The sequence below is a fragment of the Colossoma macropomum genome, unplaced genomic scaffold (genome assembly GCF_904425465.1).
Source record: "Colossoma macropomum unplaced genomic scaffold, Colossoma_macropomum, whole genome shotgun sequence".
Classification (NCBI taxonomy): Eukaryota; Metazoa; Chordata; class Actinopteri; order Characiformes; family Serrasalmidae; genus Colossoma; species Colossoma macropomum.
Window position 1 is genome coordinate 39,189,369 of NW_023494790.1, and position 21,802 is coordinate 39,211,170.

Sequence of the window (21,802 nt, forward strand, 5' to 3'; positions counted from 1 at the left end):
CACATTGTTTTAATGCTAATTTGCCAATTTACAACATAACCAACTACTCTGACACCAACTGGGCTGGCAGTGAGCCTCATGGCCTGTCACAGAATGGGACCCCGACAAGCAGAGACTCAAGAAAACAGAAAACAGGGCATTTTTGTAGCTGAGAAAAGGCTGTTCCTATGTAGTTCATGCTCCTCGCTGAACTACTACGATTCCTGCGCAGTATATGGACACTGTGACTGTGCTCCGGACGCTGGATGGAGAAATGCAGGTGTGAGGACGAATAACTGAGTGTTGTTTCAATGTGATACTTATAGTATTATCCCTATGGGTTTTATGGGTGAGGTCATCCTAATGCATCCACTGATTTCTCAGCATGTTTCAGTGTGTGAGATGTAATCAGAGTGATTCAGAGTGGTTTGGTGTGAAATGGTTCAGATGTCTTTACAGTGGTGGTGATAGGAACCAGGGGTCGCCATGACTACAACACAAATATAGACATTTTATTTACTATCCAGAACCACCAGTGAACCTACACGAGTCTTCTGAGTTTATATGGAATGTTGATGATGAAAATAGTGGAAAATCTGAAATAATAAGTTTTCTTTGGGGACTATTTTGCCTCACAGCGCCCTGCATGTATCCCTCCACCATGAATGGAGTTTAAGTTCTCAAAACCATCATAAAACAGTGTCTCAGTCATCAGGCAGTGAATTCATAACCATTTCATGTAGGAACTTTCTGTGAGGGAGCTTTTAGAGGTGGACGTCTGGTTCCTATCACCACCACTGTGAACAAAGCGTTTCACACCACATTCTGAACAATTCTGTTTACATCTCTGTCCTCTTTCCAACAATCCTACAGGAATATTTGGACAACGGCTGGAGGACACGGTTCAGTATGAGAAGAAGTTTGGTCCACGTCTCGCTCCTCTCCTGGTTGAGCAGTGTGTGGATTTTATCAGAGAGCGGGGGCTGGATGAGGAGGGTCTCTTCAGGATGCCGGGCCAGGCCAACCTAGTAAAGGAGCTTCAAGATGCTTTTGACTGTGGAGATAAACCACAGTTTGACAGGTACAACGAACTAACTAACCAAACACTGAACCAACCAAATAACCAACAAACTAATCACACAACCAACCAATCAAACAACCTAACCAACTAATCAATTAACCAAATAACCAACCAATCAACTTACCAACCAAACAATGAACCAACCAAATAAAATGTTAGGGTTCCAAAGTGAGAGGCGTGAAGCAGAACAGCAATAAGAATTATCCCAAAAAAAGGAATTAGGAGCTAAAAAGTTAATGACTGATGAAAAAGTTGGTTACTGCACTCACAGATATACTTAAGTGGAAGTAAAATTATTTCTTGAAAAATTCCTAAAAGTAAAAATCTGTCAAATTTTATTTTACTGCCAAATGCAGCCAATGAGATGAAAGTCTTTGCGACACTTTATTTGAATGCTATCCCAGGGGCTTTGGCTGGGCATGTAAAGATCCGGGGCTCAGCCCAATGTGCAGCAATGCAGCGATGTTGACTGGCATGTCTAATAAACCAAATCATAAATGAGTGACAAAACTATTTATGAAAAAAGTGTCAAAGCGTGTCAAAACAGATGTTTCTCTAATAATGCTGTTCATAAAATCCTCTGCGCATTTCCTCTCTCTCCACGTCGATTCTTCACTGTACAGGAGGCACAGGTCTAGTTAGGAAGGCCGTATATCAGTTCAGTGGAAGATTCTAATCCTTTCAAGTTAGTTTAAGGATCCTAACAGCAAGTACATCATTTACTTCATAAAACATCTTATGTCCTGCAATTTCTGCCCTAAACTGTAAAATATCACCAAATTATAACTGTTAATTTATGAACTAACACTGCAATAACTGCTTACAGTAACACTGATGTCCACACTGTGGCGTCGCTGCTGAAGCTGTACCTCAGAGAGCTTCCAGAGCCGGTCATCCCCTTCTGCAAGTATGAGGATTTCCTCACTTGTGCTCAGCTCCTGGCCAAAGATGAGCAGGAGGTAAGTGTGTAACTCTCAGCTGGTTCTGTGCTCAACAGGCTGCTAGAACATATGTCTACACCCAGTTAGCAACTACCTGGAATAATATAGCAATGCACTAGTAACACCACAGCAACCACACAGGATAGCATAACAACAGCCTAACAACAACATAGCAACAACCTTGGATACCACAGCAACCACCTAATCACCTTGGATACCATAGCAACAGCCTAGCAACACCATAGCAACTACCTTGGATACCACAGCAACAGCCTAGCAACACCATAGCAACCACCTTGGATACCATAGCAACAGCCTAGCAACACCATAGCAACCACCTAATCACTTTGGATACCATAGCAACAACCTAGCAAACACCATAGCAACTACCTTGGTTACCATGGCAACAGCCCAGCAACACCATAGCAACCACCTTGGATACTATAGCAACAGCCTAGCAACACCACAGCAACTACCTTGGATACCATAACAACAGCCTAGCAACACCACAGCAACCACCTTGGTACCATAATACCAGCCTAGCAACACCATAGCAACCACCTTGGTTACCATAGCAACAGCCCAGCAACCATAGCAACCACCTAATCACTTTGGATACCATAGCAACAACCTAGCAAACACCATAGCAACCACCTTGGTTACCATAGCAACAGCCCAGCAACACCATAGCAACCACCTTGGATACTATAGCAACAGCCTAGCAACACCCCATCAACCACCTTGGATACCACAGCAACAGCCTAGCAACACCAGAGCGACCACCTTGGTACCATAACACCAGCCTAGCAACACTATAGCAACCACCTTGGATACCATAGCAGCAACCTAGCAAACACCATAGCAACCACCTTGGTTACCATAGCAACAGCCTAGCAACACCACAGCAACTACTTTGGATACCATAGCAACAGCACAGCCTAGCAACTACCTTGGATACCACAGCAACAGCCTAGCAACACCACAGCAACTACCTTGGATACCATAGCAACAGCCTAGAAACACCACAGCAACCACTTTTGATACCATAGCAACAGCCTAGCAACACTATAGCAACTACCTTGGACACCTCAGCAACAGCCGAGCAACACTTTGGGATTTCATAGCAACAGCTATGACAGCAACTTTTTGTCAAACCAACTTTGTTCATGAACTTTCTCATTCTAGCTAAAATGATCACCATCATCAATATCAGTAATAATAAACATAGAAGACTGATAATAGGCCACTAATAAAGCGCATAAACAAATGATATGTAAATAAGGCACCAGTGCTTAGCAACATGTTCCCATGCGATAAAGCTGATACACCGATCGCAATCAAATCATTGATTGTTTAGATGTTGTCCGACAGGAATCAGTTGCAGGATAGTTTGTATGTCATTTGTACTTCACATCTACAACCATTTTTTATGCAACTTTAATAAAATTGGGCCAATGTGAGCATGAAATATGTGTCAGCCTTAACGAACAGTCTGTCGCCTGTTTTTACAGGGACTACAGGAGTTGGGGCAGCAGGTAAAGACTCTCCCTCCTGCGAACTACAACCTCCTCAAATATATATGCAAGTAAGTGCAGCTTTCAGAAGATCTTCAGAAAGAGACCCAGCTTCCTCTTAGCTTCTCACGCTAATAAACACCTGTGGTTTCAGGTTCCTGGATGAAGTTCAGTCACATTCTGCTGAGAATAAAATGAGCGTACAGAACCTGGCCACTGTGTTCGGACCAAACATTCTCCGTCCTAAACTGGAGGATCCAGTAGCCATCATGGAAGGTACGTTTTGGGAAATTCAGCACTCTTTACAGGTGAAACTGTGGCCTGAATACTTAAACAGGGGCTGGAGGAATTATGTAGACTAGGGGTGTCAAACTCAACCACTGAAAGGGCCATATTAAAAAAATCGCTGTGGGCCAGCTGTGTTTTTATTTCATTTTTACTGAACGTCTTGCCATTATCCCAACTGACCATTTTTTATGTTCAAAATATGCCAAAACTACAACAGTAATAATGATTATTTTTATTATTTTGCAAGTGGTCAATTGTGTTTTCTTACTATATCTTCTGAGTTTAGCCCACAGATCCCAGTATTTAATTTTTGATCTTACTATGTGGCAGTGAAGCTCCTAACAAGCCCTTCCCGAGTTGATGAGCAGGGAAAACACTAAAATGTGCAAGTCAGGGGGTACTCCAGATCCAGGACTGGTCCTCAACACTATAACTTTCTCCCTTACCTTTCACAGGAACCTCTCTTGTCCAGCATCTCATGACCGTGCTCATTAGCAAGCATGATCGGCTGTATCCTGAGCGAGACCCCGAGGCTCCTGAAGCCTGCACAGAGGTGAAATCTCAAGACCTGCAACCCCAGCAGTCCAACCTGGTGGGATGGATCTCTGAGGAGGACCTCCAAAGCCTCACAACCGCAGGGAAAAACTCCAACGCCAGCGACAACCCCACCAGTAGCAGTGCCTCGTCCCTGGATGGCAGCCCAGCAGGCCCTTCCTCTAAATCGAGCCCTCAGGGAAAGGGCGAGACGGCGGTCAGCCCCAGCAAACAAGCCAAGACGCTGCCTTCATGGAAGTACACCTTCAAAAGTTCCTCACCACGACCGCAGCCTGCCAAAATCGGTGGGTCGTCAGTAGACGTCACCAACGTTTCCAGTGGGAACTGGCTCATGAACGGGCTATCATCTCTGAGAGGTCACCGCCGCACCTCGACAGGGGAACGGGTCAGAGACTCAGGGTCATCCCAGAGACTGTCCACCTACGACAACGTCACATCGTCTTCGAGCCTGGGAAGCGCACCCAGTATAGACAGCACTCCGTGGTCCACCTCGTCCTGCGATATCTCTATCCCAGACTCAGGGAGTGACCACTTAGAGGCAGACTCTGGAAAGGATCGCTGGACGGAGCCGGAGGAAAACCTGACAGACACGGTGCAGACTGCAGACGAGGTGAAATCTATGGAGGAAGAGGATGCTAGTATCACAGTGGAGGAGTACGTCAGCAGTGCCTGCTGCAGCAACAGCAACGTGGTGCCAGTCATCACAGTTATGAACGAAGACGCTGATGAAAGTCCCCTCGTCACTGGTCAGTGTGGTGTCTGCACTGCGAGAGGAACTGAGGATCCAGAAACAGGCGTATGAATCCAGAATCAAAAAGTAAGAGTTATCATTTAGGCTAAGGTTGGGTAAAATAAAATGATCAGATGGCTAATTAATTGTGAAGCACATGGACCTTTTTGTGTTTGTTTGTGCATTGTGTATTGTTACACTGTGATAATTACAGGTATCGTCCAGGCATAATTCAGGCTAGTAATAGTAATAGTTCTTTGTGTGTTCATGGTTCTATATAGAACCACTTCCTTCACTAAAGAACCCTTGAAGAACCATACTTTTTAAGAATGTACCACACAGAAACTACTTTTCCTCTCTTCACAAAAGGCCCTACCCTTCCTGTTCATTAACATTTAACGATGTACTGTAATGGAATTAGACGTTTATTTGCCCTGACTGCATCTTTTGTTTTCCGTCTTCAGGCTGGAAGAGTCGAGTGCGGCGCTCTGTGCCCAGATGGAGAGGTTAGAACATGAGATGGAGCAAGAGAGAAAGAAGAAAAGAATGCTGGAGATCAAACTGCGGAACTCGGAAAGGGCCCGCGAGGACGCGGAGAACCGCAATCGGCTCCTGGAAAAAGAAATGGAGGACTTTTTCTCCACCCTGGGGGACCTGGCTCTCGGAGCTCGGACAAGTGATATTTAAACGAGCTTCTCCGTCTTAAAGATGTGCAGGAAAATAGCCACAAATGCCTCTGTGGTCAACTGTGGGCAGCAGTGGCTCTGTGTCACCTCAGGTCCCTTCGGACAGTGTGGGGGGATAATTCCATGTGTTCAATGGTGATCTTACGTTACTTGATTGTCTTGACGGGGACCTAAAAGACGACCGTACGAAAGGCCTCATTCATCCGGACCTTCAGTTTACGTATCACTGTGCATGTAAGAGCATCCACTTTTTACTAGGGATGCACTGATACAGAATTTCTGGGCTGATAACACTGTTCGCACTGATACCGGTACTGCTAAAAGGTTTACCCTACAATCTATGAAGTTTGTAGATAAAGGCCATTACACACCGAACGAGACACGAATAAACATGAAAACGTAAAAATTGCACCAAAAGTACACAAACCAGACGTTCCACTATTTTCCGAAAATAACGTAGGAAGATTGTCTTCAAGTAATAAAAGCAAATCCTTTGTTCCTCAAAAAATAGTGACATTGAGTGCAAAAAAAGAAAGTTCTTCAAGGGTTCTTTAGTAAAGACAATGGTTCTACATAGTACGAAGAATTCTCAAAGAACTATTTGCTTGCTTAAACTGTTCTTTGCATGATGAAATAGTTATTCAGGTTGATAGAGAATGTGTTGAATGTGAAATGGTTCTATATAGCACCAAAAAGGGTCCTGCTGTTAAGATGTCAAGCTTGCAACAATAGAAATGCTACACAGAACCATTTTCAAAAAGGTTCTACAAAGAACCATACACAACACATTCTCCATCTATCTGGAAAACCATTTCACCATGCAAAGAACCATTTAAGCATGAAAATGGTACTTTGAATGTTCATTGTCCTACATAGAACTGTTGTCTTTACAACTTTCCATTTTGGAAAGGCGAAAGGAGAGTTTCGCACTTTTTCAAACCTTGAAAAAATAAGTGGAGAAACCTGAGTTCTTCCAGACAGGTCCAGGACCAGATAACCTTAATTCTGGACCAAGATGCCAAGAGGAAAAGATCTCAGTGACTCTGAAAGAGGGTCTATTATTGAGGCACGGATGGCAGAAGCTTCAGAAAGACTGCTGAGCTGAGCCTCCAGTGTTTCAATAGGAGCTGTGACTAAAGTGACCTCTGCTTTTAGATCTGTGGCATCAGTCAACAGGGCTGGAAACTGGTGGAAAGAGTCTGTTCAGTTAGTCTGATGTGTAAGAACAGCTGCTCCTCAGGTGACTGAGACTGAAGATCTCAACCCAGTTGAACACCTACGGGAGATTAGCCCGCATTCTCCACCACCATCGACAAGACACCATCTGCGGGAATATCTTTAGGAAAACCGGTGTTCCATCCCTCAAGAACAGCTCCAGGGACTTGTAGAATCTATGACAAGGAGCACTGAAGCAAACATCTCACCACAACATTTTATATCATCTTTCCTTATTTTGTCTGTGATTTGGACACCCAGAACCCAGTTTGAGAGGAGTGAGTTCATCACCTGTGGAAGTTGGAAGGAATCGTGTTTGGTGTGTAAAGGCCTTAAGACAGGTTAAAACCCAAAGAGGAATAATTTATCATTCAACCCGGTGAATCTCCATTAAATACTAAATTAATTAATTAAATACACCGATCAGGCATAACATTCTGACCACCTCCTTGTTTCTACACTTATTGTCCATTTTATCAGCTCCACTTACTACATAGGTGCACTTTGTAGTTCTACAGTTACAGACTGTAGTCCATCTGTTTCTCTGATACTTTGTTAGCCCCCTTTTACCCTGTTCTTCAGTGGTCAGGACCCCCATGGACCCTCACAGAGCAGGTACTATTTGGGTGGTGGATCATTCTCAGCACTGCAGTAACACTGACGTGGTGGTGGTGTGTTAGTGTGTTGTGCTGGTGCGAGTGGATCAGACACAGCAGTGCTGCTGGAGTTTTTAAGCACTGTGTCCACTCACTGTCCACTCCTTAGACACTCCTACCTTGTCAGTCCACCTTGTAGATGTAAAGTCAGAGACGATAGCTCATCTGCTGCTGCACAGTTTGTGTTGGTCATCCTCTAGTCCTTCATCAGTGGTCACAGGACGCTGCCCACAGGACGCTGTTGGCTGGATATTTTTGGTTGGTGGACTATTCTCAGTCCAGCAGTGACACTGAGGTGTTTAAAAACTCCAGCAGCACTGCTGTGTCTGATCCACTCAGACCAGCACAACACACACTAACACACCACCACCACATCAGTGCTACTGTAGTGCTGAGAATGACCCACCACCCAAACAGTACCTGCTCTGTGAGGGTCCATGGGGGTCCTGACCACTGAAGAACAGGGTAAAAGGGGGCTAACAAAGTATCAGAGAAACAGATGGACTACAGTCTGTAACTGTAGAACTACAAAGTGCACCTATATAGTAAGTGGAGCTGATAAAATGGACAATGAGCGTAGAAACAAGGAGGTGGTCAGAATGTTATGCCTGATCAGTGTAAATCTGACAAAACAATTACTGTAAACATCTACATAATTTTATAAAAACAACATCAGTTACTGGCTGTTCTGGTATCAGAATGACAATAATGAAACTTCACATTTATCAGAAAATAACTGGCCACTGATGTATTGTGTACAGTCTGATTTACATATCGATTGGCCAATAATGCCGGACGAAATTTACAACAGTTTTATCAGTACTGGCAAAAATACTGCCAATGATGTGCTGATAATCAGCACCTTTTTCCAAATTACTCTTTAGCATGAGAACAACACAAAACGTTTTCTATAAAGAAAACCGATCAAACAAGAAACCGAAACCGCACACAGAGCTCTAGTCTCTACATTTAAGACAGAGTTTCTGCTGTTTGAGTTTAAGAACTATGACAATTGACGATTTCAATATGTAAAGCGCTGTTTTACTAAAACTGCTGGAGTATAACATTAAAAACATTAAAAACTTCATTGGAATTTTCAGCCTCTTAAAATCTGTATCAGTCACATGTTCAAATCAGTCAAGCCCTAATTTTGCGCGCTCTTAGTTTAGTCTGACCGAGAGTTTAAACTGCCAACTAGCGCAGCCTTTACAGACCATTCAGAACCAAAGGTTCTGGTTTCAGGACATCGCAGTAGGAGTAGTGAAGACAGTGCCTTTGTGGAGGTCTTACGTTGAAAAGCATAACGTGGCTTGCTCGACTAGAATAGCTCTCAGTTTCGGAACCGATGATTGTCATTTGATGTTTGGTCATATTCTATGAGATTGATATGATTCATGTTATGAAAAGTCATGGGATGTTATTATTCTCAGAATATATGAGATGCTTCAGAAGGTAATATAATGCTACAAGAATGTGTGTCCGTGAAATGATGTCACTGTGTTGTTGGACAGGCCTTTTTCATTTATTTTATACTGTGCAAAAATGTACTTTAGGGACGCCTTATGAATGTTTCATGTTTCTGTGGTAGATTCCTAAACGCTGGACACTGAAGTGATCTTTTAACAGAGTAAATCCCTCTTTCAGTGAACTCGATACTCAGTCCATGTTTATGAACCCGTATAAAGTGGAACTGACCACTTTGAAAAGTGGGTAAAGGCTGATTGCATCTAAACACTTGGGTGCTAATATGATGCTGCTAATGTTTAACCTCCTGACCAAAATACGAGGCCTTCAGCTGGAGCCTGTCGCCACTTTCCACAGTTTTTAGATATTTCCAATTATATTTTCAAGAGTAGTTTTAACATCTGTGCTATACTACAGAACTTACTACACCTATATTGAGAATATGAGGGTATTATAACAATTGATCTGAAGGATTCCTTGATCAGTGTGGTGCTACGTAGCTGAAAAGAACCCATCAATAAACGTAAAACTGGACATTTCATTCTGTCCTGTTCTTTTCTTTTTGAAAACATAACCTTGTTGTTGTAACTTTGTGACGCACTACACCACTTACATTTAGCCATTCAACACACTCATCTTAATTGTATTACAAATACTAACAAAAGTAAACGTATAATACGTACACTGACCAGCCACCTCGTTTCTACACTCACTGTCCACTTTATCAGCTCCACTGACCATATAGTTTCACTCTGTAGTTCTACAGTTACAGACTGTAGTCCATCTGTTTCTCTGCAAACTTTGTCACCCTGTTCTTCAGTGGTCAGGACCCCCACAGAGCAGGTACTATTTGGGTGGTGGATCAGGACGCTGCCCACAGGACGCTGTTGGCTGGATATTTTTGGTTGGTGGACTATTCTCAGTCCAGCAGTGTTATAAACAAGGTCTTCAGAGGAATTTCAGAGAATCCAGAGACACGCAAACAGAAGAAACACAAGACACGATTCAAACAGAAGTATTTATTTGCAGTACATGTCTTTTTTTCAACATTGGCATCTTGAGATCCCAGTGCATTTATTCTAGTAGTGCACGTCTCGTTGGCTGTGTGCAGTAATGTGCACACCGAGCCGGGAATTCTTAACCGTTTGCAGGGCCCGTATTGCTAGCAAACACTACAAACCAGCTTATACGAGTTGTTTTTTTAGGCGTTCACACACCTCTGCCGAGTCCCAGTTCATCCGTTTTTTTTGGTAAGTTAACTCATTTAAATGCATTACAAAAAAAAAGGAAATTTGTGAATTGAAGTAAATGGAACTGAACAGACAGTACCAAACAACGTGGGAACATAGAGCTAACATACTGCAGCTAGAGAAACATACACCTACGACCAAGCACAGACAGCAGAGGGTATTGCACATGAATTATAAAAAAAAAACAAAAAAACAAAACAAAAAAAAATTACATTTACATTACAGTCCTTTTATTTCTAAGTGAAATATACATACTGTACAAAACTAGACGTTTCCTACTATTGACAATAGTTTACTTTCAAATAAATAAATAATGGAATCTGTATTAACACATTCTCAACAACTAACACATGGGCAGCTAAATGTCCAAGAGCTTGTAGAAATTTAGAGTGAGGTAGTTCATCAAAGTCTACTTTAATTAGGATTATAACGTAATCATAATGTGAGAACTGCAATCGTGAGATCATACAGGAACAAAAGATCTGAAGTCAGACGCTGTCGAGGGCTAAGAAAACATAAGAGCACTTAGAACAGAATTGAGGAGACGAACAAAAATCTAATCGCAAAAAACCTTTAGAAACTAATAACTTCGTTATTGACGAATACAACCGTGTTGGCCAGCCGTTCCGCATTCGGTTCCTTTTCGAAGCTCCAACGTTCTCCACCAGCCACCACATGCACAAACTCTCAATAACCTGTTGCTTTACCTTCCAGAACGAAATTTCGCTTTCTGACATTAACATTAGCACAAATTCCATGTTGTTCAAATTTTCTGCATAATTAAACAGTTAAGATGTGAGTGGTTTGGTGTGAAACGCTCTGTTCTAGACAAACGTCAGAACTGTTCACAGTGGTGGTGATAGGAACCAGACGTCCACCTCTAAAAGCTCCCTCTCAGAAAGTTCCTACATGAAATGGTTATGAATTCACTGCCTGATGACTGAGACACTGTTTTATGATAGTTTAGAGAACTTAAACTCATTCATGGTGGAGGGATACATGCAGGGCGCTGTGAGGCAAAATAGTCCCCAAAGAAAACTGATTATTTCAGATTTTCCACTATTTTCCATCATCAACATTCCATATAAACTCAGAAGACTCGTGTAGGTTCACTGGTGGTTCTGGATAGTAAACAAAATGTCTATATCTGTGTTGTAGTCATGGTGACCCCTGGTTCCTATCACCACCACTGTAAAGACATCTGAACCATTTCACACCAAACCACTCTGAATCTCTCTGTTTACATCACAATCACTGAATTTATCCAGAAACAAATGGAATTTGACTTTAAGTAAAGCTGAACACCCTGTACGACCACTGCTCTCAAACCTCTGAATTACTTTGATGAAAGACCTTGCTAAAAACTGCCCGAAAAAGCGTAAAAATCAAAGAACCATAGACGTCATGTTGAAGTATGCTAGCATCCCAACAGCCTTCGAATTCGATTGGTGATACAGCCTCGAGAAATGAACTGGCTTCACCTCATTTTCTCCTCTCATGAGTTATTTGCGAATGAATATTCGACCCAGGCACTTTATCCTTTAATAAGCAACATAAAAAATATCCCTTTAAAAGAAAAGATACCACTATTGCATATGGTTTTAACACTGACCTGTTTCATTTGGTTGTGATAGTGTAGTTGCATTCAAAGTATCAAGCATAGGGGTGGACAGTCAAAGAGCATGCATACAAGTCCACAGACAGACTGCATTATACTGGAGTTACTCTATATTACAATTATTGAAAGCTGGTTACTGGAAGTACAGTGTGTGTTGTGCTAAACTGTATGAAGTCATGGTAAACACAGAGTTTCAATAGAAAAATATTCAGGGCAGTCCTTTCAGGGTCAGCTTGTAGAATACCATACGTGTCCATCCATGTAACCATATTCTGCCAAATAGGGCCGTCATGGTCAACTGACTTTAAAAATAATCAGATTTACAGTGATTAGGTGGGAATTAGAAGGATCATAATGCATGTTCTGAATTCTCAAGTCGCTTATAGGCATGTCTCAACTATGAATGCTGATCACAGTTGTTAGCTTTCACAATCATTTAAGTGCCAACAAAGAAAACAGGACCGTTGGCGCATTTTCATCTGTTGGTTTGAAGCCAATTCATATAAATAAAAGAAAGCAAAAACTGCATTTACTGAGACACGCCAATTCTGACTGGTGCTATGGCGCCTTTAGAGGGCGGCGGTGAGCGACATTTGTTAAAATTGCCTTTAGAGGGTGGCAGCAAGTGATGTGTGTTTATTTGATGTTTATTTGATGTTTGTTAAAATTGCCCTCAGAGGCTGGCGACAAGTGATGTGTGTTTACTTGATGTTTGTTTATTTGATGTTTGTTAATGATGCCTTTAGAGGGTGGCAGCAAGTGATGTTTGTTTGTTTGATGTTGATGATAAATTTAGAGGGCAGCGACTAGTGATGTTTGTTTATTTAATGTTCGTTAATGACAAATTTAGAGGGCGGAGGCAAGTGACGTTTGCTTATTTGATGTTTGTTAATATCGCCTTTAGAGGGCGACGGTGAGTAACGTTTGCTTATTTGATGTTTGTTAATGACACCCTTAGAGGGCGACAGTGAGTAACATTTGTTTACTTGCTGTTTGTTAATGAAGCCTTTAAAAAAACGAGCCTAACAGTCAAACCCATATAGATGCGCTATTTGCCACATTTATTTTAATGATGTTTATTTAAAGGACTCCTTATTTATCCTTTATCATACAGCACCTTTTTTGTTGTTTGGCATCAAGATTATAGCAATCATTAGATTAAACAATTACTAATATAATTGACCATGACAGCCCTACTGCCAAATCATCGCTCCAGTTCATGTTTATTGTCCTCTGTACGGCATTTTGCTCTTTCTAAATTCACACACTTTCCCGCATCCATAGCAAACCATCCAACAGCAGTGCTGGGCTGCACACAGAACTAAATAAAAGCAGAACTACAACCTTGAAGTTACTCCTCTTTAGATTTTAGCTTTAAAAATTGTAGTCGATCAAATTGTTTCTCTAATGTCGCTGTATTATTCTGAGTACAGTATGAAGTATTGTATCTTTCACAAGAGTCAAAGAGAGGGAAAAAAAATCAGTAGCTTAAGGATTCTACAAGCATTTGAAGATTTCCACTAAAGATAAAAGAAACGTGTAAATGCTTTATGACCTGATCTCCCACAAACACCAAGTAGCGCGAGAGACGAAGCAATTTGCTTATTATTAGACATCTGATTAGGCTGGAACTTCAGTCCACACAATCTGTACACCATCAACTAGGAAACAGCAACAGAACGGAAGAGCTCCCAACGCTGTGGGATCGTTCCAAGATGAATATGACCGACCGCAAAATCAAAAATAAAAACAACATCTTTAAAAATATATTTACCATACAATCTTTACAAATGACCTCAAACCGTGACCGTTCCACATCCGCGTGGCGAAGACGACGGCAGCTTCAGTCTCGACTCTAAGTTAAATTACGTGAACGCTGGTTTGGTGTAAAAGCTTCAAAGGTGCCCTCAAAAACTCTTACCTTCTATTCTGTCTTTTTTCCACTGACCTAAAAGAAACTGTCAGTCCGAAACGGAGGTGGGGCGACGGCGACGACGCCGTTCCGTGCCGGCCTAAACTCTACGCCAGTGGAGACGGGTGGTAGCTGGGATGGTGACAGGGACGGGGACAGAGTGATGGTCATCTGCAGCAGCCCAGCGGCCCGGCGGCAGAGGTTTCCAGACTGTTGTCCGTGTCCGAGGCCAGGGTGGGGTCGGTGGACATGGACGACGCATCGTTGGCGGATGAGGAGGACGTTGAGGGGTGCTGGGGGTCGCCAGTCACTGCTGCACCTGTGCTATGAGAAACAAGAGCACATCAGAACATCAGACTGGGAGCTGCTGTGGAAACAGAGCTCTGTTCTGAACGGCGCTGTCAGGAGGGGCGCTAGCGCAGCCTCGCCACTGCTCATCTGTAAAAACACTTTTACCGTGACCTCCAGCGCTGCTCCGTTGTATAGTGGAGGCAGCAAGTCTTTAGGATAAACAGATAAAAGCTTTTCGCCTGTTGTGAAGAAAAAAAAAGTATTCTTTTTAGCTGGAACAGAGTGAGATTTGTTTGCCAGCATCAAAATGTAACAAATTTCCCTGAATTCTAAATGATGATGTACATTTTATTTCATTAAATCTATACAAGAAGAGTCTAAAATGAACTCTAAAGGCCGAAACACACTGAAAGTGACGTGAAAAAAAAGGAAATGCAAAATATTCAAACACGGTTTTTCCACATCAAAACTACACACACCGGATTTTTTTTTTATTTCACCAAATTGTTCACTCTGCAACAAAAAGACAGGCAGAATATCATAAGAAGATCCTTTACTTCTCACCAAACAGGCAAACAGTGACACTGCGCAGAGTTTCTCCCCCTCATTCAGGAGCTCTTTCACTCACAGCTCTGATCTCCGTAAAGCCTTGGGTTCACTGCGACTTCTAAAGTCTTAACAGATTATAAAAAGACTGGGCATCTCACACTGTCACACTGGTTTTTGGAGATTTTTTTGGGCGACAAATCTTGGGGATCCACTCTACAGAACTTTTAAGCTGTTGCTGAACAGAACGGAACTCATTGAACTCATTGAACTCATGCTCATGCAGAAACTCTTGCGTTCTCCCGTTCATAGGAGACCCAAATAAACAGAGATGGAGCTGCTGCTGCTGTTTTCTCTGCCGTCTGCACTGATACAGTAAAGAAGCAGCAGGTAAACATGTTTAAGTGGATCATGAATTAAAAAATATGATCAGTTGGTATTTTCAGAGTTTTAAATGTACATAAACTCGATCGTGCCTTAAACTCAGCTCATTAAAAAGATTCGCTCCACACGAGAGACTTTTCAGGGCAGTTTCCTTTGTTTATTTGCTGTTTTTTTTTCTTTTGCACGCTCAGTTTTCATTGGCTGTTGCAGGAATCTGTTCAGATTGAGTCGTTGACCAGTTTTCACTAGATTACACTCAGAGTTGGGTTGAAAAAATGAAGACTGAGAATCGGGGGTAAAAGTCGTGCAGCGTGAAGAGCTTCATCACTTCATTCAGAAGCTGAAACGTTAAGTGATTCCACACAAGCTATAACTCAAAGCAATGGAGATCCTCATCCTTTTAGCGTTTGTGAAAGAATTCTATTGGCTGGTACACAGCTGCTCCGTCATCTTGGTTGTCGCCGTGCCAACAGCAGAGGTGACCATGATTGGTCAGCAAGTTCATGTCTTGTAGAAGTCTAGACTACTGTCACTTCATACTTACATTTCACAGCAATTTACATGAATAATTTCATTATTATTATTATTATATAATTAGTTGCATAACTATATTTTAACTTAATATACATCCTTCTGATTCCCATTAAGACATAAATAACTGTAAATAACATTCTACACATCTGTGAACGTCACACTAATGTTTAAACGTTTAAAATAACATATTCAATAATATAAAGGCAGTATGCTTGTATGTAAATGATAAAATGATTCCTGGGTAACTTCACAGGTTTATGTCATTACAAATATACAGCAGAAAGCTGTAAAATGAACAGCAATGAATATAAATATTAAGAAATTTTAGATGTGTCCAGAATGAACATGACAGGAGTAAAAAATAGATATAAATAGATAAACTGTATGGATGAACTAGTTCACAGAATTCTTAAATGCTGAAACATCCCTCTTTGAATACCTTTCGTTTTCTAATTTTTGTTCAGTCAATTAAATCTGCATCATAAGTTTTTACGAACACGCATTCGCCAGTTCCCTCAAACCGCTGGACTCTATCACTCTGCACTGAGGTTCATTACTGGAGACCCTTATAAACACTCATCACTGCAGACTGGATGAGAAGGTTGGTTGGCCCTCACTTGCAGCGCAGCGGGAAACACACTGGTTTATTCTGTCAGAATATATTACTTCAATGATGTCTGTAAATAATGCTATTTATCAGACTCACTCCAGTGTTTGGATCACATGACAGGTACTGAGGGTTTTACTGAACTGGGAAAATCTGCCTGTAGTTCCAGCATCAGTGAGCTGGACCCTCACTACAGGAACCACTACGACTCGGATCGCTGGGTCACTCAGTCACTTCAAACTCTTACTCTCTAACCACCTCCACTCTGCCTCACACTGTTCTACCTGATTTTTACTATTATATCTTATTTGTCTGTTTATTTATTACTATTCATATTCTTATTTAAATTAGGATTATTTTATTATTTTAGTCATTTTAATTATTTTTATATTCTAATTATTTTTAGTTTACTTTTTGATCTTATTCTCCTTTTGTTTTATTTTGATTTGATTTATTTTTATTAATTACTGTTTTATATTTTTTATTGTATTTTTATGTATGTTTATTATTAATGTTTCATCTTTTTTATACTTACCTGATTTGAGTCTCTTTTTTTGTATTAAATTTACTTTTATTATTTGATATGTTTTTACACATTATCAATCCCCTGTTCTGTATCAACTCGGCAACACCATAAATAAAGATCACCCTCAATGTTCTCCGAGATTAAATAAAGTTTGATTGATTGATTGATTGATTGATGATGGATTGAAGTTATTATTGCATCTAAAATACAGACGATCAGAAACAATATGGTAGGGATTCCAAAGTTCGGAACGCTGCCGTGTGCGAGACGGAGCAGGCGCTGTCTGAGGAGGAAACTTCCTAAACTAACCTAGCGAGGCCGGCTGTCCGCGGATCACGCCGTTTTTGGAGCGCTCCTCCCAGTCCAGCACCTCCTTGTAGATCAGCTCTGATGAGGAAGCAGAAAGACAGAGAGGAGAGTCAGACTGCGCTGAGAGAAACTCGGATGATTAGCACACAGCTCGTTATGATGAGCCAGCTGTTCTCCAGAGACCTGTTCTCATTTCAGCAAAGTGTACTGCTGCAGTGCTTCACAGAATAACTGAGAGAAGGGTGGGTGTAGGAAACAACACTGGCCCCCTAAAGAGACCCTGTCAGGGATGCATGTATCATTTCTCCTTTAACAATGAAGCTGTTAATTATAAGACAGCACCTTTCCACTCCTCCACGGTGTGCTCTCGCTCATCCAGCTGCTTGTCTGTGATCAGCGGCGGTGGCTGGAACAGAGAACAGCAATGATCATTTTAACTCCAACACAACACATTTATCAATAAATCTACAGCAAGACAAGCTCCAGTCGCTCTACAGCTGGCAGATACAGTGGACGTTCCTTTCTGAGGAACCTAAAACAGAAATGTAGCAGCTGTTGTTGTTAGGATATCCTAGTCAGGTCCTGTTGCCCCAAATCCGTAATCCATAATCCGTAATCCAGAGTCTTTTAATATTGAATGCTGCATGAAGTCCAATCCAAACTTTGCGTTTTTGAAGATAACATAGTTGCACATTTCACAAACATTAAAGACAGCAAAACCCTGACAACCACACTGCTATGAATTCCCAGGTGGTTGCTAAGGTGTTGCTGGGCTGTTGTCATGGAATCTGAGGTGGTTACTAAGGTGTTGCTGGGCTGTTGCTATGGTATTCCAGGTGGTTGCTAAAGTGGCACTGTGCTGTTGCTATAGAATCCCAGGTGGTTACCAAGGTGTTGCTGGGCTGTTGCTATGGTACTCTTGATAAGCCATTACTATAGAATCTCAGATGGGTACTAAGGTGCTGCTAGGCTGTTGCTATGGTACTTCAGGTGGTTGTTAAAGTGGTGCTGTGCCTTTGATGTAGAATACCAGATGTTTACTAAGGTGTTGCTGGGCTGTTGCTATGGTATTCCAGGTGGTTGCCAAAGTGGTGCTGCACCGTTGCTATAGAATCCCAGGTGGTTGCTATTATAGTACTCCAGGTGGTTACTAAAGTGGCGCTGTGCTGTTGCTATAGAATCCCAGGTGGTTACCAAGGTGTTCCTGGGCTGTTGCTATGGTACTCTTGATAAGCTGTTACTATAGAATCTCAGATGGGTACTAAGGTGCTGCTATGGTACTCCAGGTGGTTGCTAAAGTAGTGCTGTGCCTTTGCCATAGAATACCAGATGGGTACTAAGGTGTTGCTAGGCTGTTGCTATGGTTCTCCAGGTGGTTGCTAAAGTGGTGCTGTGCCGTTGCTATAGAATCCCAGGTTGGTTACTAAGGTGTTCCTAGACTGTTGCTACAGTACTCCAGGTGGTTGCTAATGTAGTGCTGAAATAGTGAACAATAGTAAACTAACAGCGAATACGGAAAGAAAAGTGAACAAACGTTGTATGAACCCTGTATGAGAAAATGGTACCAAATAAGCACAGAATACCAAAACAAAGACCTTTTCAATTCAGTAAAGATGTGCTAAAACGGCAGTTACTTTAAAATGCGGCCCTTTCTCATATGTTACTGCCAAGGTTTAAATTTAGAAGTTTGTTTTTGGTTTGTTTGTCTGTTTAACACAGGTGAAGCACTGATTATGAAGATATTACAAGCAGGTGAACAACATTAATTTTTCACTGTACAACACCCCACTTTGCACCACTTCTGAAAACTCAGCTCACTGCCAATAATTGTGGATAACATCCACTTCTGTCACCTGTCTGACAGTGGTGTTAACATAACACAGGTGGGTAAAACAACCTACCGTCAACGTCAGGATCGGAACTTGGATTTGATCACGCTTTATGTAGTAGATAGTAATCTATTCAAATATACCTTAATCGGTCCCAACACTGATGTTTCAGACTGGACTGGGACATGCCTATTGGTATTATTATTATTAGTAGTAGTAGTAGTAATAGTATAGGAGAAACACTTCTGTATTGTATAGAGACCAACAGCTGGCCAATTAAAAATAAACAACATTAAATGAGAAACAACCATATTGCAAAGTTCAAAATGATTAAATGGTTAAACTTTTAAAAACAGAGTGGTTCAGAGTGGTTTGGTGTGAAACGCTCTGTTCTACAGAAACTTACCGAGTCAGAACTGTTCACAGTGGTGGTGATAGGAACCAGACGTCCACCTCTAAAAGCTCCCTCACAGAAAGTTACTACATGAAATGGTTATGAATTCACTGCCTGATGACTGAGACACTGTGTTATGATAGTTTTGAGAAGATTCTGGCCTCAAAATCCATTCATGGTGGAGGCATACATAATATGCAGGGCGCTGTGAGGCAAAATAGTCCCCAAAGAAAACTTATTATTCCAGATTTTCCACTATTTTCCCATCATCAACATTCCATATAAACTCAGAAGACTCGTGTAGGTTCACTGGTGGTTCTGGAGAGTAAATAAAATGTCTATATTTGTGTTGTAGTCATGGCGACCCCTGGTTCCGATCACCACCACTGTAAAGGCATCGGTAAGTTTCTGGACAAAATTTTGAAAAACTCTTCTGTTTATAAAATGCTGACGTCTTCCTGCACAACAGCTGAGGTCTCCACTCAGAGGGCCAGATGCCGTGCGGTTCATATCCGATTAGAGGAGATGTGATGCGCCCCATCAGCCCCGTTCTCCGGGGAGCCTATGAAGAGGCTCAGCAAGGCGGTCAGAGGCTCTGAAGGCTAAACCTAATGAACGCAGCCCTCGCCGACGCACGCGCCTGCCGCCCTTCGCACAAGAGCCAATAAATAAATGCCTACCGCTTCCACCTCGGTGGGGTCATACCACACGTTGATGTAGGGGTGCTGAAGGGCCTCGTCCACCGAGATCCGCTTGGACGCATCTATTACCAGCATTTTGGACAGGAGGTCTCGAGCCTGGCTGGCTGCAGGGAGAAACAGAAGGGAATGAGAAAGTGAAATGAAAGCTTCTCACATAATCAGCTCACTTATGAGCTTTTTCTAGCTTGAATTCTATCCATGTGCAACATATGGAGATTCAAATGAAAGCACTGTTTTAAAAGCCCACATTCTTGAAAAGATGGTTCTTCAGGGTTCTTTAGTAAAGGGAATGGTTCTGTTTAGAACTACGGTTCTATATAGAACCATCTTGTGCTTAAGTGGTTCTCTGCATGGTGAATCCGTTCTTCAGATTAAAGGAGTGTGTATTGTGTATGTGTTTTTGAAAAGGTATCATCAAAATATGACATTTTATCGTTGTGTGATATATGTATTAAAGAACACTCACTGACCACACATTTCATTACAAGGTGAGCATAATTAGGCCTGTTTAATTGGTGCAGCTTGCAAGTCGCTGAATGAAATCACTGCAGTTTTAGGATTATTATTATTATTATCACTATTATTGTAGTACTTTTTATATGTGGCACTTGGCTCCATTTTGTTTGTACCAATTTATTAAATCTCAGAAAAAATGAATATCCTGAAGCATACCGTACATCATGAAAATGTCTTAAAGTATCATGATATAATTTTTGCCACATCACCCACCCCTATTTCTTTTTTGTGATCAACTTTTTATTATATTTTTATTGTTTTACAACAAGGGTGGGAAAAGGTAAGGGGGAGGGAAAGGCAGGATGGTGACATACATTTTTAGGAATACACACAAATATAAAGCAAAGACAATATATATAAACAACTACACAACTGAACAACATCACATAATTTAACTGGAAACTAAAGTTCTTGAATAGAGTCATACAAATTCTCCCAGTTTCTTCTGTTGACTGTTCTGCCTTGTTAAGCTTAGCTGTAAGAGATTCCATCCAAACTATAATTTGAAAATTAAACATTCAGAATTTCATAGCTGAAAGCTGTGGGGTGACCCAAAGTTGCAAGACCGTTTTCTTGGTGGCTGTAAAACATCCTTCGCTGAATCGAAGAAAACTGAAAAGCTGAGTCATCATTTAAAAGACATAAATGTGACGACAGTGGATCACTGAGATCAAGTATTTTAGAGGTCCATATATCTGATACTTTGAACATTCCCAGAACATATGCATAAATGTACCAGGTGCAGTGTTACAAATATTACAGGCATAACTAGAAATACGTTTCATTTGATATCTCCTGTAAGGTGTTCCATATGCTCTGTGAATTATTTTGTAATGAATAAACCAAATTTTTAGAGGAGTGACTTAAATTAGCCCATATAATGTTCCAATCCAAGGAAGGACCAGTACTGGAAAGCTCTCGTTCCCACAGCTGTTTGACTGCCAACTGCTTTATACGATGGTCTACCAATGTTTTGTAAATAAACGACACTCTGGCCCGTAGACTGTCCAGAGGTCTTATCCAGTCTAGCAAGGGGTGAGAGTTGAGAGTGCAGAACGATCCATCCCTATTTCTGAGCACACTGTAGATATCTCCAGTACGGATTACTATAGTGTATTGTAGTGTGTTTGATTGCAGTTTTGTAAATGTGAATTTACTGATGTGCTGATCAGCGTCAAAATATTGTGATACGTATTGTGAAAATTTCTTCAAATACCAAACCAATATTACGAATAATGCAAGACATCTAGGAGGGGCCATAAGCACTGAGAAGACC

General features: G+C 41.5%; 2 protein-coding genes across 3 annotated transcripts in view; one reads left to right on the forward strand and one right to left on the reverse strand.

Annotated features, from left to right (window-relative positions):
* The window catches only part of si:dkey-191m6.4 (rho GTPase-activating protein 22), a 32,278-nt gene extending 25,943 nt beyond the window's left edge, over positions 1 to 6,335 (forward strand). The window contains 7 exon segments of the mRNA XM_036573350.1: positions 853 to 1,060; positions 1,887 to 2,019; positions 3,513 to 3,586; positions 3,670 to 3,791; positions 4,259 to 5,090; positions 5,092 to 5,175; positions 5,553 to 6,335. Coding sequence (XP_036429243.1) covers positions 853 to 1,060; positions 1,887 to 2,019; positions 3,513 to 3,586; positions 3,670 to 3,791; positions 4,259 to 5,090; positions 5,092 to 5,175; positions 5,553 to 5,775 — 1,676 coding nt within the window. The 3' untranslated portion in view covers positions 5,776 to 6,335.
* Positions 6,336 to 11,480: 5,145 nt separating this feature from the next.
* The window catches only part of mapk8b (mitogen-activated protein kinase 8b), a 36,645-nt gene continuing 26,323 nt past the window's right edge, over positions 11,481 to 21,802 (reverse strand). Inside the window, exons 9-12 of one of the 2 annotated variants that reach the window (XM_036573351.1) lie at positions 19,990 to 20,114; positions 17,429 to 17,492; positions 17,087 to 17,164; positions 11,481 to 14,208 (exon numbers count right to left, since the gene is read on the reverse strand). In XM_036573351.1, the coding sequence (XP_036429244.1) occupies positions 14,057 to 14,208; positions 17,087 to 17,164; positions 17,429 to 17,492; positions 19,990 to 20,114 (419 nt within the window). In that variant the 3' untranslated portion in view covers positions 11,481 to 14,056. Of the gene's footprint in view, positions 14,214 to 17,086; positions 17,165 to 17,428; positions 17,493 to 19,989; positions 20,115 to 21,802 lie in introns of both variants that reach the window. The other variant, XM_036573352.1, reaches the window with a different exon arrangement.